This window comes from Melanostigma gelatinosum (assembly GCF_949748355.1).
Source record: "Melanostigma gelatinosum genome assembly, chromosome: 4".
NCBI lineage: Eukaryota > Metazoa > Chordata > Actinopteri > Perciformes > Zoarcidae > Melanostigma > Melanostigma gelatinosum.
In genome coordinates, this window is record NC_136637.1 from 19,410,257 (window position 1) to 19,426,131 (window position 15,875).

At 46.1% G+C, this 15,875-nt stretch overlaps 2 protein-coding genes across 2 annotated transcripts in view; both read left to right on the forward strand.

Moving 5' to 3' along the window:
- Positions 1 to 4,957, forward strand: part of zc3h3 (zinc finger CCCH-type containing 3) — a 40,667-nt gene extending 35,710 nt beyond the window's left edge. The window contains exons 10-12 of the mRNA XM_079267555.1: positions 2,413 to 2,576; positions 2,668 to 2,825; positions 4,677 to 4,957. Coding sequence (XP_079123681.1) covers positions 2,413 to 2,576; positions 2,668 to 2,825; positions 4,677 to 4,708 — 354 coding nt within the window. The 3' untranslated portion in view covers positions 4,709 to 4,957. The remainder of the gene's footprint in view (positions 1 to 2,412; positions 2,577 to 2,667; positions 2,826 to 4,676) is intronic.
- A 6,715-nt stretch (positions 4,958 to 11,672) lies between these two features.
- Positions 11,673 to 15,335, forward strand: mafaa (MAF bZIP transcription factor Aa). Its single transcript, XM_079267834.1, has one exon. It carries the CDS (start codon positions 12,287 to 12,289, stop codon positions 13,226 to 13,228), a length of 942 nt encoding a protein of 313 aa, XP_079123960.1. The 5' UTR covers positions 11,673 to 12,286; the 3' UTR covers positions 13,229 to 15,335.
- The last annotated feature ends 540 nt before the right edge of the window (positions 15,336 to 15,875 follow it).

Below are 15,875 nucleotides of genomic sequence, written 5' to 3' on the forward strand. Positions count from 1 at the left end.
ATATTCTCAATTCGTTTTCCAAACCTATGACCAGACAGTTCAAACAAATAGTTGTCTAAATGCACACGCACGTGTCTACTGAGAGCGACTCCCGCCATGCAGATGCAAAACAAAGTGTGTTGGCTCCATTCTTTGTCGTGAGTTTAAGTTCAGCTTTACTTTTTTCTTCCTGTGCTCTGAAACCCTGCATAACTAAATAGACACACGGGCTACACTACCTGGACTACTTTATCTCCTCGTTCATGTTGCATCATCTACCTGGAACCTGTTTCTTGCACGTGCTTGATTTGCCTTTTTATAGTGCGTTTCCTGATAACGTCGCTTTGCATTGCAGCAAAAGTTGCCGGGCAATGTTGCATCTTTTCAATGGAGCAATCTGTGGTGTTCATCCTCACTGGGTCAACACAGGACACAAGGTCTCATTGAAATGAATGAGGAGGTGGCCGCTTTTTTTTAATTTTTTTTGATGCGGCGCTAATGTCGGTCTAATGTCATCTAGCGACAGTGTGAACTTTTTCTTCACATGACCCTCTCTATGTTAATACTCTGAGCTCATGCATTGTTCGGTTCTACTCACTGTGAGTTGCTTCACGACGAGAGTGTCTGCTTAATGCCCAAGAGGTAAATGATGTCTCTTTTATATATTTTACTGTCTTTTCCATCTCCTACCCTCCACCCCCCCCCCCTCTCTCGCTCTCACTCGCTCTTTCTTTCTTGCTTCTTTTGCTCATTCTCTCAGTCTCTTGGTAAATGTGCTGACTCCTCCTGGTTTTGGCCCAGCAGAGAGCTCTCTAATAGGCCCCAGAGACGTCCCAGCATTCCTTAAATCAAGTGGAAAATTGTTAACTTGGTGTGGGATAAAGATGTTCTGTCCACTTTAGCTTTTTCCTCCCATTTCCGACATGCTCTCTGTCTCTCTCTCTCTGTCTTCTTATGAAAATGAGGATGTATAGCGCTGAAGGGAGTGGCCTGAGCTTTTTACAGTACTTTTCTCATACACTCTCTGTTTTTCACACTGAAAGTGCTTCAGCTTCGTTAACTCCTGTTGTCCCGTCACACTTGTCTCTGGATCAGAACTACATTTCTACAAATCAACGCTCTGAACACTGACGTAAACGTGCTAGGTTTGCGCGTGCATTGCAGTAGGCTCAGAGGTACTCATGAGGATATTATGACAGACATCTTTCACTAACTAATAAGTGGGGGAAAAAGGATATTGAGAGATGAGTCACAGAAGCAAAAAAAAATGTGTTGCAGCCCTAAAATCCTGCAATACAATTAACAATATAACACAATGAAAACAATAAATGATGAATATTGGCGTATTTCTCGGACCCATGTGGAGCTGACCGGTTCAGGGAGTGATGTCAGACACCAAATATAAAACCGTGACCGACACCAGCACCACATCTGATTTGTTGAGCGAAACGTTGCGTCAACCGCAGCCCTATAAGATGATCCAGAGAAACATTTGACGGCGAGCTCCCCCCTGGCACCCAGGGGTGCAGGAACATGGGTGTGAGGGCGACGAGAGGGGCTCTTGGTGGCAGCGGGTCAGGGCCACCGCGCTCCAGAGAGAGTTGACCAAGGGTCCATAGTGTTCTTGGAAAATCAATCTCAAGAGCCCTCTTCCCGTCCGCGCACAAACACACACAGATACGCACTCTATTTCTGAACCAATCTGCTCTCCAGTCCCTACACACACACACACACACACACACTCACACTCACGAACTATCCTTGCAGCCTGCACCCCAGAGTGAATATAATTAGCTTTTCTGGCAGGTGGGAGGGATCGGATCTCGTGGAGAATGAAGCTACCAATTTCCACCCGTATTATGCTATCATACGCCCTCAGTTGCAAACATGAATGCGAAAGCTGGCTCTCTCATGCACAATGCTGCCCAGAATGACGCTCAACTTTCGTGTCAACGGAGAGGGGGAGGGGGGGGGGGGGAGTGTGACTCTTAAAAGTAGTAACTTAGACCTCGAGTGGATGGAATAACGTAACTAAATATCGGTGATCAGGATATTTTCTCCCTTTTGAAATGCTTAACTGGTGTGGTGAGATGGTTGGAGCGCTACTCTAGACAGAACCCCCATCTCTTTGAGGGAATCAAAAATGGAACATTTTCTATTATAGACTCAATCCCATATAGGTTTAAACATGTTTACGTCTGTGACTTTAAAGGACGTAAAATGCCCTAATCTCCATCCTTGTTATTGTTTGTTTATATCTGGATACAGCCGTGATAACGAGGGAACACTGTTTTGTTGTGTTGGTTCTACCTGGTCCTGTAAAACGGCCTCCCAGCACTCAGCAGCCTGTGACGTCCACTCCTAAATGTCGCCGTGTTAGCCGTTACATGTAAAAACCTGTGTGTCTGTGTTCCCCCTGTCCCCGACCACCAGTGTAAGAAGAAACACACTCTGGTGTGTCCAGACTTCTCCAAGGCGGGATCCTGCCCTCGAGGTGCACGCTGCAAGCTGCAGCACCGCCAACGGGCCAAACGAAGCGCCAGCAACACCTCCACCACCCCGGCCAAGAGGGCCCGAACCAAGGAGCCCGCTAAGAGGTCAGGGAAGCAAGATTGTGCTTAATCATTTCACTTTCACTTGTAATATCCTTCTACCTCCGACTTATTGTTTCTTCTTTCTCTCCTCAAGGCCCCGCCTGTCTGTCGTCATGCCGCAGGGCTCTCAGGCAGCTCCAAGGACTCCCACCAAAGGTCCTCTGGCGCTGCCGTCCTTCATCTCCCTCTCCAGCTCGCCAGAGGAGGCGGACGCACCGGAAACACTGCCGGCCGAGAGCTCACAGGTTAAAGGTAGCCAGACAGAGTGTCACAGTTATCTGATTACAAACGTTTAGTCTGTAAACATCTATTAGATGTTTCAGACTTCCGAGTTCAACCAACCGAATATACCACGGTTGTTCACATATTTATTTTCTGTCCATTGGGGATTATTACTGACATTAGGAAAGCATTCGATTCTACCGTCACTTCCAAATACGCCTTCAGATAATCTGGTGAGTTTGGGATTTGTCTGATGAGCTGGCAGCTGCCAATTCTGCCATCCCTTGTGGGACTCCACATCTCCAGGTTTGGCAAGCAAAATGTTTTAATCGATAGGAATTATGGGGACAAATTGCACAAAATACATCTAGGTTGTCAAGAAAAATGTAATGTTCCTTAAGAGGACCAACTGCGTTTTTATACGGAGCGTAAAAGTGCTGACTGTCAGGCATATTGTCCGGAGATGTTTTTTGTGGAAGGGATCGTGTTTGTCATGAAAGCCACAGGGATCATTCCCGGGTTCATGAGAATGGGGAGTGGTGATTCGTCGAAGCTGCAGACAGATAATGACGATCAGAGCCGGGCCCTCAGAGTGTGATGATGCTCAGGGGAGGAGTAATAATGCTCAGAGGACAGAGGTAATAATATTTAGCTTTTGGGGCTGGACGGAGGAACAGCTGAGCGCTCTGTTGACAGACGTGACAGATAGAGGATTAGGAGAGAGGCTGCCTTCCCCCTTCACCCTCCTCCCACCAGGCCCAGCCATCCACCTGCCCCTGTTACTGGACACGCACTCACACGCACATGCATGCCGGCTGGCATTGCAAAGCAACAAATTATCCCTTTCACTTTATTCAGATTTCTCTCTCTTTTGACAGATTTTTAACAATTAATTTCATCATCTTCTTGTTTTGTTTCCCCTGATACTCAACTGACGACTTCATTGAAATGTCCTTAAGTAACTGAGGTTTTTAAAATGTCCCGAGAGAGACGACAGAGCATCTCCTCTGGTGGAGAAAGCTGGACGTGGATCATCAAACACAGTTTAACTGCAGGTCGTTTTTGAGATTCGGGTAGATTGTTGCTCTGCCTCTGCGCTGCTCCCGTTACATAGTGCACGTTCTCAACATGACTGACTAAACATACCCAGGATTCCCCAAAGCTAATCGGCTTTCTAATACATTACAAAGACAAAATGTAGTATTTTCAAAATACAAATCTGTTAGGGATGTTTTCGGTCACTCTTACTTTTCTATTTTTAGGTAATCCTTGTTCTCTTTCATGGTTTATTTTCGTGTCCTCTGCTTGGAGAGGAGCAGGACCTCTGACCTGACCTGAGTCATCTTGGCCTCTGACCTTCTGCACTCACAAACACAGACCACACAGCCCACAGTTCTAATAATATGCGGTGTTTTCAACCTCGAGAGTTTCCTTTTGATTTGACGTGGTCATTTCACCGTCCCTCCGTCCGCCCTGTCCGGTCGCTCTGTGCTCTTTTAAGTATTACGCATGGCGCTCCGGTCCTTCAGTAAGGCACTGCACCGCCCAGAGCCTCATTAAATGTGGGACTCCGCCAAAGAAGCGCCTCTGCGCTTTGCATAAATTAGCTCTGACGCAATGTATCACTGCCAGACTGCGACCTCACACACACACACACACGCACACTTCATGTACAGACACCACCATCCATCGCCGTTGTCCTGTTCTCTTCCTCATTTACTCATCAGCTGGGATGTCATCACTCAGCGGTTTAAGCAGGATTCAACACGCAGACGATCCGAGTCAGATACACATGAGTGAGCACTCGGACACACGCACGCCTCGTCTTTTTGTCATTTCATTTCTGACAGGACTCTTCTTTTCATTTCCTCCCCCTCACAGAGAAAAAACTGCAGATCAAGCCTCGGCTGTGAGACTACGGAGACGAGCAGCACTGGAGGTGAAACGCACTTCTCCGTGATTCCTGTGCTACAGGTTTGTCCTGACAGGTGTATCTGTGTCTCCTCCCTCTGAATTACGCCACTCAGGGCCTGAAAGTTTTATTTTCTATATCTATACTACTATAAGACATCTGTTTTACATATCAATCTGGGTGTTGACGGTACCATTTTCTTATCAGGTTGTGTGAATTTTAACAAATAAAGTATAAACTTTTAACCGTGTGTTGTATCACAGACTCTTTTTTTTGTTTATAGATGTGAAGTCAGTGCCGTGAGGGTGTTTATAGTGCGTTTCCCTTTGGGAGCGGCGGTGACATGGTCACATGGCCCGAGCGTGTGTATGTGAGTTTTCATTTGGAAGGTGGTGACAGGAGCAGCAGTGCCCCTCACTTTTAAAGACTGGAGGGACGAGGGACGAGACACATGAGCGGACAGTGACTTCATCCTCACCAACAAGTCTCTTATTAAAACGTCCAAAGTCATTTGCGTTGTTGTTTAGAAACTCATTGGCTCTCCTCTGCTTCCATTCACACTAAAGCCCCATTCGGACGGTAGGACCATTACAGAGTGAGGTCATTTAAGTGAACTGCTCCGAACAGCATTTTAACCGTCACAAGGTTCCAGACTCTTGTCTGCAGTAGACGTGGACATTCTGCACGACCGGCCAAAAGACAACACCGGTCCCTACCTACCTGTAGCTGACATTACAGCAGCACATTTGATGAGCTCTTGCTCTCCCAATGGCGTCTCTGCCGTCTTATTGGTGCCCAAATAGGCCTTTATGTCTTCCATTTTTGCACAAAAATCTAACTTCACACTGAACTGATGAAAACAAATTTGTCAACAAAGTCATTCATGCAAAAAAACTCAGCGATCCACTTTGAAATACAAAATTATAAAACAAACAAACCCTTGTCGTAATTGGGTCGCTGTGACAATTTATCCAAATAGAAGCTCCAGATGGGATTAACATCATTGACCAGTGCATATGTTAAAATCACCCCACCTCCTGTAGAGAAACAAATCCAATCCCAATGTGGGTCAACGCTTGCCTTCCTAAAACTTTGGCGTGTCCTCCGAGGGAGACTAGTCTTATCTCATTGGTCGAGTCTTGCCTAGCGTCGACTGATTCTTGAATCGTGTTATTCTTTACTCCCGGTTATCATCGTCTCCTTCAGCTTCATTTAGCTGTAGAATTTATTTTTAAACAGAATTATTGGCCAAGATTCATGTGACTATCGCTAGCTGTTGTAGATTCAGTGATGTCCAAAGCACTGCAGCAGACGGACAGACACGGCTTCTTCGCCGGCTAGCTTTTTGTGCTTATGAATGTAACTTTTGGCCCAATGGTCGCGTGCAATTTAATCTACATTGAGATTATTATTTTTCACGCACATTAAAAAGATTTGAGCTGATACACTCTGACCCCATAGTTAAAAAACAAAGATGAAGCCTGGATCCCCTTTGACATCATATGAACTTGGCTTCATTCCTCACAACACTTACCTCGATCCTTCCTCCGCCTTTATTGCTTTCTCTTCATCTCCGTTTGTACATGAAATGAATGTCTGTGTACAGTGTCTCAGTGTACAGTGTAACAGAGAGGACGCTGGGATAAGTAACTCATCCACCGCTCTCAGGCCTCTGCTAATAGAACTATTAATACGTTGTTTGTGTGTGTGTGTAAGTGAGAGTGGAGCCTCATATTTACAGCATTACCACGCTATTTAACTGAGGTGTTGTCACGGCGACAAACAAGCAGCGTGACACACGGGGGGAGGGGCAACATGCAGTTAATACACAGCGAGGAGGAGTTAATCCACACTGATGCATAGAAATGTGAGAACACAGTTCACGTCTCAGTCTGGGGTCCATACGTGTTTAAAGGGTCACTTTTCATTTCACCATTCAAGGTGAAAATGCTTAAAGAAAATGTTTACTTCTCTTTCTTGCTTCTCTTTTGGTCGACAACAAGAAACCTTTCCATAGTGTTTGAAAAAATAATAACAATTTGTGGTTGTAGGGGAACATGCATGCGGAAACTATTTCTTGATGAGCACCAGTGGGTTGCCGGATACAGTCGGTGAGGTTTTGGTCTCCGTTCAGGCACGATGGTACGAAAACCAGAGGAGACATCTCTATGGCGACATGACTTAAGGGCGCTGCACACAGCAACTTCAAGAAATGGTTCCACCACACAACTCCGGCTAAAACCACAAAATTGTAATTTCTACGGTCTATTAGGAAGGTTCTGAGGTGTTGGTAAGGTGTTAGTTTCTCACTGGCTGGCTGTTTGTGATGGCGGTTTCCATTTGCCTCCAGTTGTAATGCTAAGCTAGGTTGTTCATGTCCTGACTCCAGCTCCGCACTACATGCACAGACGTAAGATTGACGTCAGTCCTCGCATCTTATTCTCGGAAAGAAAGCAATCGAGCGTACCTTTCCCAAAGAATGCTGAACTGTTCTTTTAAAGACACCGTGAAGTCTGAAGTGTGTGACGACGCCCGTCTTGCATCATCAGCTGACATAAGACTTACTGTTGACATTCTCACACCCACTTTTCACCCTGTATCACAATGCTTTTGGAAGACTCCAATCTCACCGTCCTTTTGTTTTTTTTTGTTTTTTTACAAAGCCTATTTTGAAGATTAAAAATGGTCGTGTATGCATTCCCCAAATTTATCGTCATTTTTGTGGACCAGGCCTCAAACACGAGAGAGATCAGTTGCTTGATGATTGTGCAGCAACTTAACTTAAGTTCATGTACAGATTGTCACATACTACCATTTAGTCAGGGTGAATATTTAAATTGTGCATGTGCGCGTGCATGACTGTTCAATTCTATTTTCACCCATGTATTGACAGCAGCGAGCGGAGATGGAGAGCTCGATATGTTTCTCAGAAAAGGCAGGAGACAGGGAGCCATCACTCTTCTCTTCTCACCACGCGCTTTTTTTCCCCTTCCTTCTCCTCCTCACCCACGTTGCTCCTCTCCTGCGCGGAAGACGTAAGTGCCTTAGACAGATGTCTGCTGCCTCTTGTCTAAAACCCTCAACGCGAGCTGCTGAGCTCGGCAAACTCTAATTAAGATCAATATTTCAATTTTTAGTAAAAGCGCACAAGACGGAGAAGACGGAGGGAGAGAAATCATCTGTCCACGTAGACTCGGAGAGACAAAAAGAAAGGTCAACTGTGATTCTTCATCGTGTGTGTGTGTGTGTGTGTGTGTGTCTGTGTTGGAGAGACTTGATATAAACTGGTTTGTTTCTGTGTGTGTGTGTGGTACACATGTTAAAAGTTTTCTTCTCTTTCTATGAGGCGTCACCTTTTCAGCTTTGCTTCCTTTGAAGTATAATTCCATTTTATTACAACTTTCAGCGCATTTATTTTCAGCACATTGGCCGTCGTTCCTATTGGTTATAACAACATTGTACTCGGATGGATGATGGATGGATAGATAACCCAGCAACACATCCAATACCACAGAAAACACATGCAAACGTCCCATCATTCAAAAGTTGTGTGCACTAAAGTCCCTCTCAGCCTGTCTGACACACACCTTGTGATTGACAGCATGATGAGTTGAACAAGGTGAACAGTCAACACCGGCCGTCTGTTGGGAGATGAAGTCACACAGTGTGGGAGGGTTTTATTGGTGCCGCTGTTTCCCTTCCATTTGTTCTCGTCATCTCCAGCACGTTGTTTCGGACTTCTGTGAAATGATTATCTGAAGCATGTTCCAACATTTTAGAAATGAGACATTTGACATGTGTAAAACCTGCACTGACCACTCTTTAAGTTTTAGAGCAGCAGTTCACCTGAAGAGAATGACCTCGTGCGTGTCTTCTCCCAGCTTCAGCGGCCCATCGCCTACGAGTTTACCGGTGTGTTGTATTTGTATTCGCTCGATTGTTCCAGTGTGTGTGTGTGTGTAACTTTTTCCGACGGTCAAAACTAAACTGTCTGTGTTCGATGGTGGAAACATGACCACGTTTGCTTCGTCCAGTCTTTGTAAGGTCTCGCGTATAGTCTTCGGGCCTGTTCCCAGACCTTGTGGATGTCACCCTGTTCCCGGACCTTTGGTGAGTACAGCGGCGTCACCAAAACAAACGGCGGTCAAACCAGTTGCGTGTTAGATTCTAATTTTCCTCTTTTCCATCCAGATTCCGTGTTGTCACATTTCTTCCTTTGAGACCGAAAAACCTTTTCATCGCCCGGGTGAACAAACGCGCTTTCTATCCAAGTGAGGCCTCCTACATGTGGTGGAGCTCCTGATTTCTAAAGTAAGCCTCCCTGTTAACTTCACTGTCCGTGCACATGCATGCGTGCGTGTCACATCCCTGCACAATTAAAGCTGATTCCTCCACAGCGGCATTACTGACTTAACGGCAGCGACAAAGAAAAACAACCTCCGGGCCTCAGATAACCCCGAGCCACCTCCTGCAGCCGGTCTCTTTGGTCCTGGAGGCTGCGGCTACCTTTTGCTCAAAGCTCGCCTCGCCGCCGGCTCAAAGCCCACCGTCCATCCTCCACCTTGCTGATGTCCGTTTTGCTTAAATCGGTAGAACTGCACTTGCAGCGAAGTACCAATATGCAAAGGCACAATGAAAACCCTGACTTCAAAAATTGATGTCTCAAGCCCTCGGCCGCAGACGCTCCCCTTCCCCTGACAATGAATGGACCACGGCAGATCTTCTTAAATGTGCCATTTCAATGCAGAATGCTTAGCTTGGCGTTTAGGGGCCAGGTCCTGCTTATTTGATAAAAAAGGAAAACCCTCTCCTAATGATTTAGCGCACCTAAACTTAAAACACCTTGATATGATTTCCATCCCTTCATCTCATACTCTTCTTTTCATCTTTGCCAGCAGATTTGAGGAAGTGGGGGGAGAGCGTATTTCATGGCCATTTCGGACTGGAAGTTAAGCTCAGCAGCTGCGCAAGGTTTTCCTGTTCACATCTGACCAAGTTTAAACTGATGGCCACCTGTTTTTTTTTCACCCCCGCAGATAGGCACTTAATTCCGCAGATATATCACTCACAAATCGGTGGGTACATGGGACTCCGGGGGGCGGCTGCTGCTGAGGAGGCTAAACGGGTCAAGTGCAGCGGTGTCCGGGTTTAAGTCATGCTCCCCTGATACCATCAACATCCTGCTCGAGTTTGCACCTCCCACAAAGCCCCCCCCCTTTGTCTCCAAGATAAAAGACGAATGTGTCCAGAATGGAGACGCACGCGGCGGGGCTTAATTATCCGTCGATCCGCGGAGATGAGACGGGATGCAATTTGTGGTTAATTGCGAATGAAAACCCCGCGGACCACCGCCAGGACTATCCAATCATACTTAACCCGCGTGCAGCCACAGCGCGGCCTCCTCGCAGCCTCGCGGAAATGCGGATTGATTTTTGGCAGAGGGGGCGCGCGGCCTTAAATCGACCGGTATTGATAGATCTGGTAGTTTGTGGTGTCAGAGGCATTCCTTCCTGAGACATAAATGAGTAAAGTAGATACAATAAGCTGTTTTTAATAAAGCTAGTAAGGCAGGATGTGTTTTACATTTGAGCTACACTTTATAAGTTCAAGGCCTTCGTTTAATTTGCTCTTCTAGTTGTAAATACAGAACAGTTGACTTTCGTATTTCAGCCTGCAGTTCATTTTCTATACAAGTTAAAATGATAGAAATTGTAGCCATTCATATTTACTGTTTTTCCCTTCGTGAGTCATATTCCCTTTTATGTGTCATTGGGCCAATTAATAACTTGATCATGATTTAATTTAACCTTAATCTAATGTGTGCATTTGATTTAATTGGTTGGTCTCATAATCCAGAAATGTATTTGGCTAATGCTAAACCAACAACAACAACAGCCTGGATTCATGTAACTCACTGAAATAGTTTCCTTACATAAATTAAATATTACATGAGACTATATTGCCTACTACTTGACTAAGTGTTGACCACAGTAACAGGTAGGCTATAGGTTCCTACCATGTATGGATATAGTGGAGGATTAAACAATTTACAACAATTTTTTTTTAAAGATCAAAAGGCTTTCATGTTGCGGGTCCAGTAGTCTAAAATGTATTCACTTTTTTTCAATTGCTTGATTGACAAATCCCATGAATTAACGACCTGCAGGTCCTTTGCTTCCTCGTGAAACCCAAACACGTGCTGACAGCCTTGATACACAACTGACGGGCTGTTTTGATACGGTGAAAAACTGTTTCTCTATTCCGAGTAAACATTTCTCTCTGAGAAACTACCGGAGCTCTCGTCTTACTCCGCCGTGCAGTAGCATCTGCTCGGTCGCTAGAGGGGGGGATCTGCTGCACCTGTTCTCCCATGCGCGCTCCAGCTCACTTCGGATGCGCTCGGCTCCGCTCGGCTCCGCTCGGCCGGCCCGCTGCCAGAGTGCAGGCTTCCCATCCCGGGTTGGGCTTTCCTGTAGCGAGAATGCAAATGCACCGCAGTGGTCTCCTCCCATTGGCCCGTCACACCTCTGTGTGGGAGGGTCGCGGGCCACGCTGTCTTTATAAGAGCAGATTGCCTCGCAGCGTCTCAGTGACACTGCTGGTTTGCACCGTGGAGCGCCAATAGAAACTATTTGAGGGCGTTAGTGAGGAAAACCAACTGGAATTTATCACCTCTTGCATACTATTACACGCAGTCACAACGAAAGGTCAACAGCGCGACCCTTGTCAGGAGGGACAGGACCGTGGGGACCGAAGCTGTCAGTAATCCGCTGCTTGAATCCAATATCTGGACTGACCACAACAACAGGGGACCAGACTCTCCTGCCCCTCAAAGTAGGAGCACTACCTGCAACTCCTGATCAATCTCAGATGCATATTAACTTTGAAAACGTATGCACGTGTCATTCCAGTTTTTTTTGGGGGGGGGGGGATTCCTGGGACTTTTTTGGCACTGCTTTTACGCACGCCCGAGCTGCGCCCCGTGGCTGTCACACACACACGCTATCTGATCTGATCGTGTGAGGAAACTTTCGAACCCGGAACTTAAGCGATCAAGTTGTAGACCGCAGGAGGCGAAGAAGGATGCTCGGAACATATTTATAACACAGCGAGCGGAGGAGACGAAGTCGCTTCTGTTACTTGATCGAGCACAGCCGAGGACAGTTAATCACAGGGAGGCAAGTGGGCTGCAGAGGTGAAGCGAGGACAAGACAGGTTGGTGTCTCCAAATTCACCCGGCTCGAGTTTCGGCCGCCCCGGGGGCACCTGGTATTTAAGCGTGCATTTGACCTGGCATAAGTTGTCAACAAGAGCAGAGGCAAACTGGCAGGTGTACAAGTTAATTTACATGCGTACGTATATTCACGCCACTATATATAGAAGTTGTCTTAGGGACGAGCAGCCTTAATAAGTTTCTCCTCCCACCCGCCCGGCCCTCTGCAGCAGCTCTGTACACCGGGCGTGTGCGGGTGTCTATATATACACCGCACAGGCTGGTCTTCCTCCTCGCAATCTGTATAGGAGAGGGCTGCCCGCCGTCGGTTTGGCTGTGAGGGCAGGAGTCGTCGCATGGACTGACATGGCTACCGACCTCGCCATGAGCGCAGAGCTGCCAAACAGCCCCCTGGCCATCGAGTACGTCAACGACTTTGACCTTATGAAGTTCGAGGTGAAGAAGGAGCCGCCGGAGGCCGACCGCTACTGCCACCGCCTCCCGTCGGGCTCCCTGTCCTCCACCCCGATCAGCACACCCTGCTCCTCCGTGCCTTCCTCGCCGAGCTTCTGCGCCCCGAGCCCCGGCGCGCAGCCCAACCAGAGCCTCACCAGCGGGGTCAACAGCAGCGGCAGCAGCAGCAACAACAGCAGCGGCGGCGGCAACAACAATCACGGCAACGCGGGCAAGCCCCAGCTGGAGGACCTGTACTGGATCCCCAGCTACCAGCACCACATCAACCCCGAGGCGCTCAACCTGACCCCGGAGGACGCTGTGGAGGCCCTCATCGGCAACGCGCACCACCACCACCACCACCAGGCCTACGATGGCTTCCGTGGACAGCAGTACGTTGGGGAGGACCTGTCCACGGCGTCGACGGCCCACCATCACCAGGGCCACCACCACCACCATCACCACCACCACGGCCACCACGCCCGCCTGGAGGACCGCTTCTCGGACGACCAGCTGGTCAGCATGACGGTGCGGGAGCTGAACCGGCAGCTGCGGGGCTTCAGCAAGGAGGAGGTGATCCGCCTGAAGCAGAAGAGGCGCACCCTAAAGAACCGGGGCTACGCGCAGTCCTGCCGCTTCAAGCGCGTCCAGCAGAGGCACATGCTGGAGACCGAGAAGTGCACGCTGCAGAGCCAGGTGGAGCAGCTGAAGCAGGACGTGGTGCGCCTCGCCAAAGAGAGGGATCTTTACAAGGAGAAATACGAGAAGCTGGCCAGCCGGACCTACTCTGCCGGTGGACCCGCGAACACGAGAGATCCGTCCGGGAAACAGGCCAACAACGAGTTCTTCATGTGAGAGACTGGCGATGTGTAGCATATAGACTCTGAATTACAGCCCCAGCTAAACGTCCTCGTTACGTTCATTTCTATTTCTCCGCGTCTGTATTTTGTTTACAGTTATTCCCTTGAAAGAGACTTAAAACACACAAGTAAACAAACACACAATAGATGCGCACAAAAGTAATCCTTGCGCGCATTTTGAGTCTTAAAGATGTTTCGGCAAAACTTCTGTACGCTCACCACAATCTGTCAGGTGCGCACATGGGATCACTTAGTCTGGAGACGTTTCTCTGGTGCAGCAGAACTTAGTCAGAAGTCTTATTGAACCAATCTGACATTTAATGACTGTCTTAATTCACAGAGAGAGAGATGCTTTTGTCTTAAGAGTGGGGGAAAGAGTGCTTTTTTTGTTTGTTTTTTAAGAATCAGATTGGACTGACATAGAAGCAGAAAAAGCAATACGCCGCCTCTCTTCTTTTTCTTTTTTTTTGGCTCCAGAAAGCTCAACAGACTGTGTGAGAGCGAGGCGGTCTGCGATGCAGAGACGAGACCTTTCAATAATATTGCAAGTCTATAGTTTCCCCATCCCTATTTGCAACCCTGCATGCAGGACATGTATGGTAACCAGTCATCTCCCAGAATCCTTCCACAATGTATGGAAAGCATGGCCCACGGTTCTCTCCTCCTCCCCCTCTGCCACCAATAAGGCCTGGGTATGCAAGAACCACAAACTGGCCCCCTCCCCACACACACACACACACACACACACACACACCCGAGAGGTGCAAGGACTGCGGACAAACATGCAAAAAACAATCTGCTACTTGCGGAAAAAAATGGATGCGTCTTTAAACTGCTATTTTCAATCAATTTTTCTATTGTTTTAAAAAGAAAAGAAAAACGACAAAAAGAGATGACCTGAGCCAGATTTTAGACTGTATTTATTTCCACTTGTACATAATGTGTAGAGAAAAAAACAGTTAACTGTGTTATTTTACCTTTTTTTCCCCTCTTTTTAAAGAAAACTTGCTTTCAAGTTGCTTGGATTATTCGACATGTCTTAATACAAATGTTTGTATGTTACAGCATGCAAGTCGTCTTTGGTATTCTCCTCCTAATGTCAAAGGCGAGCCTATACTGCACTAAGAAGAGATCAAACTGGACAAACGCTTTGTTTTCTACTGATAGGACCTTTGATCTGTTACTCTCTAAAAAAAAAAAACACCTGGATGTAAATTTGACGAGGCGAAAGCTTCACTTATTAGACGGACAAGGACTGCATTCGCTGCTAAAACTCTATGCACCAACCCGATGATTAAAAAGACTTCGTTTGTTTTGTTGTTGTTTTTTTTACTTTGAATGTTTGTAGAGGAGACTTTTTTCTTTTAGGGCCTGCGGTTTTCTAATCTGCAGCCCGCTGTCTTAATAAGGTCTTGTGTCTGATAGGAGGACGCTTGATTGCTTGAAAACAGGAGACTTTGCCTGGTGGTAGAGCTCACTGCTCTCGGAGTAACTCCTTTATTCTGTCGACAACAAATCCCTGGTTCGTGTGTTTTCTGCTGCCTAGATAAATGTGCAATATTGTGCAGAAGTGTCCGATGCTCAGACTGTATAGGCTACCTGTTGGATGGCGGAAACTTGCAGAAAGAGGCTGGTGTTACATTTAGATCGAAATGCCCCAGGGAAAGACAGCAAATGTAAAATAAATGGGCGATTGATATTTTGTATTGGTGTGAGGCATAAGAACAAAGCAATATCGAAATGAATCTTGCAACTCATCTGATTATTTTAAAAACAATAAGGCAGTAACAGTTTCCCTTTAGTAACTTTCTCTGTTTTCATTTATTTGTGATTGATTTTATTTCAAATTTTATTTTTTAAATTTTTTTACAAAAGCAATCCCAGCCTAAAAATCCTAATTTGATTTTGAAGAAGACTGCGAGACATAAAACAGGAGATAGAAAGGAAAGCAAACTTCTGCACAGTGCTGTATATCTGTACATATAATTTCTATATTTATTCAATGAACGTGTCCTAACGTGTCAACAAGTGAAAAACCTACAAAGTGGAACGTTGTTGAGAATCTTGTTTTCATAATGTTTAATAAAAAGTTCTGTCTCAAATCTGTCAGACTGCTGCTGCCGTCATTGTTACAGGAAGAAAGGAAAAGGTTTTTATTTTGAAACAAACAAACGAAAAGGCTTCCTGCCTCTAAATTATTGAAGCTCTGGGTTTATGTAAGAATGTCATTCATTTGTTTCTTATTTTAGGCCAGCGGAGTTTTGTAGCAGCTTTATGAATGTGGTTTAAAAAGCATAAAGCCCAACGGTTTTTATTTACAATATTAAGTAGTATTATATATAATTATGTTCATAGTCGTGAAAGAAAAATCCAAAATATGTTTGACGCAGTTACTCGACCTGCATCAATAGACATTTGTACGTTGATAAAAAAGAAATATTAAGTGTTAAAATATGATTTGTTAATGTGTTACGATATAATAATAAATAGGCCATTTAAATTCGTTTAATTAATGGCAGTAAGCTATATCATGAGCTGTAAGGACAAGTGACGAAAGTGTCAAAAAAATCATAATGAAATGAAGATGTGAGTGAATCTTTATTATGAATATATCCGTATTGTTAATATTTGTGTCAGTCATA

Bases quoted from the DNA above. Each gene is read 5' to 3' on its own strand.
- mafaa (XM_079267834.1), top strand. From the start codon at position 12,287: ATGGCTACCGACCTCGCCATGAGCGCAGAGCTGCCAAACAGCCCCCTG.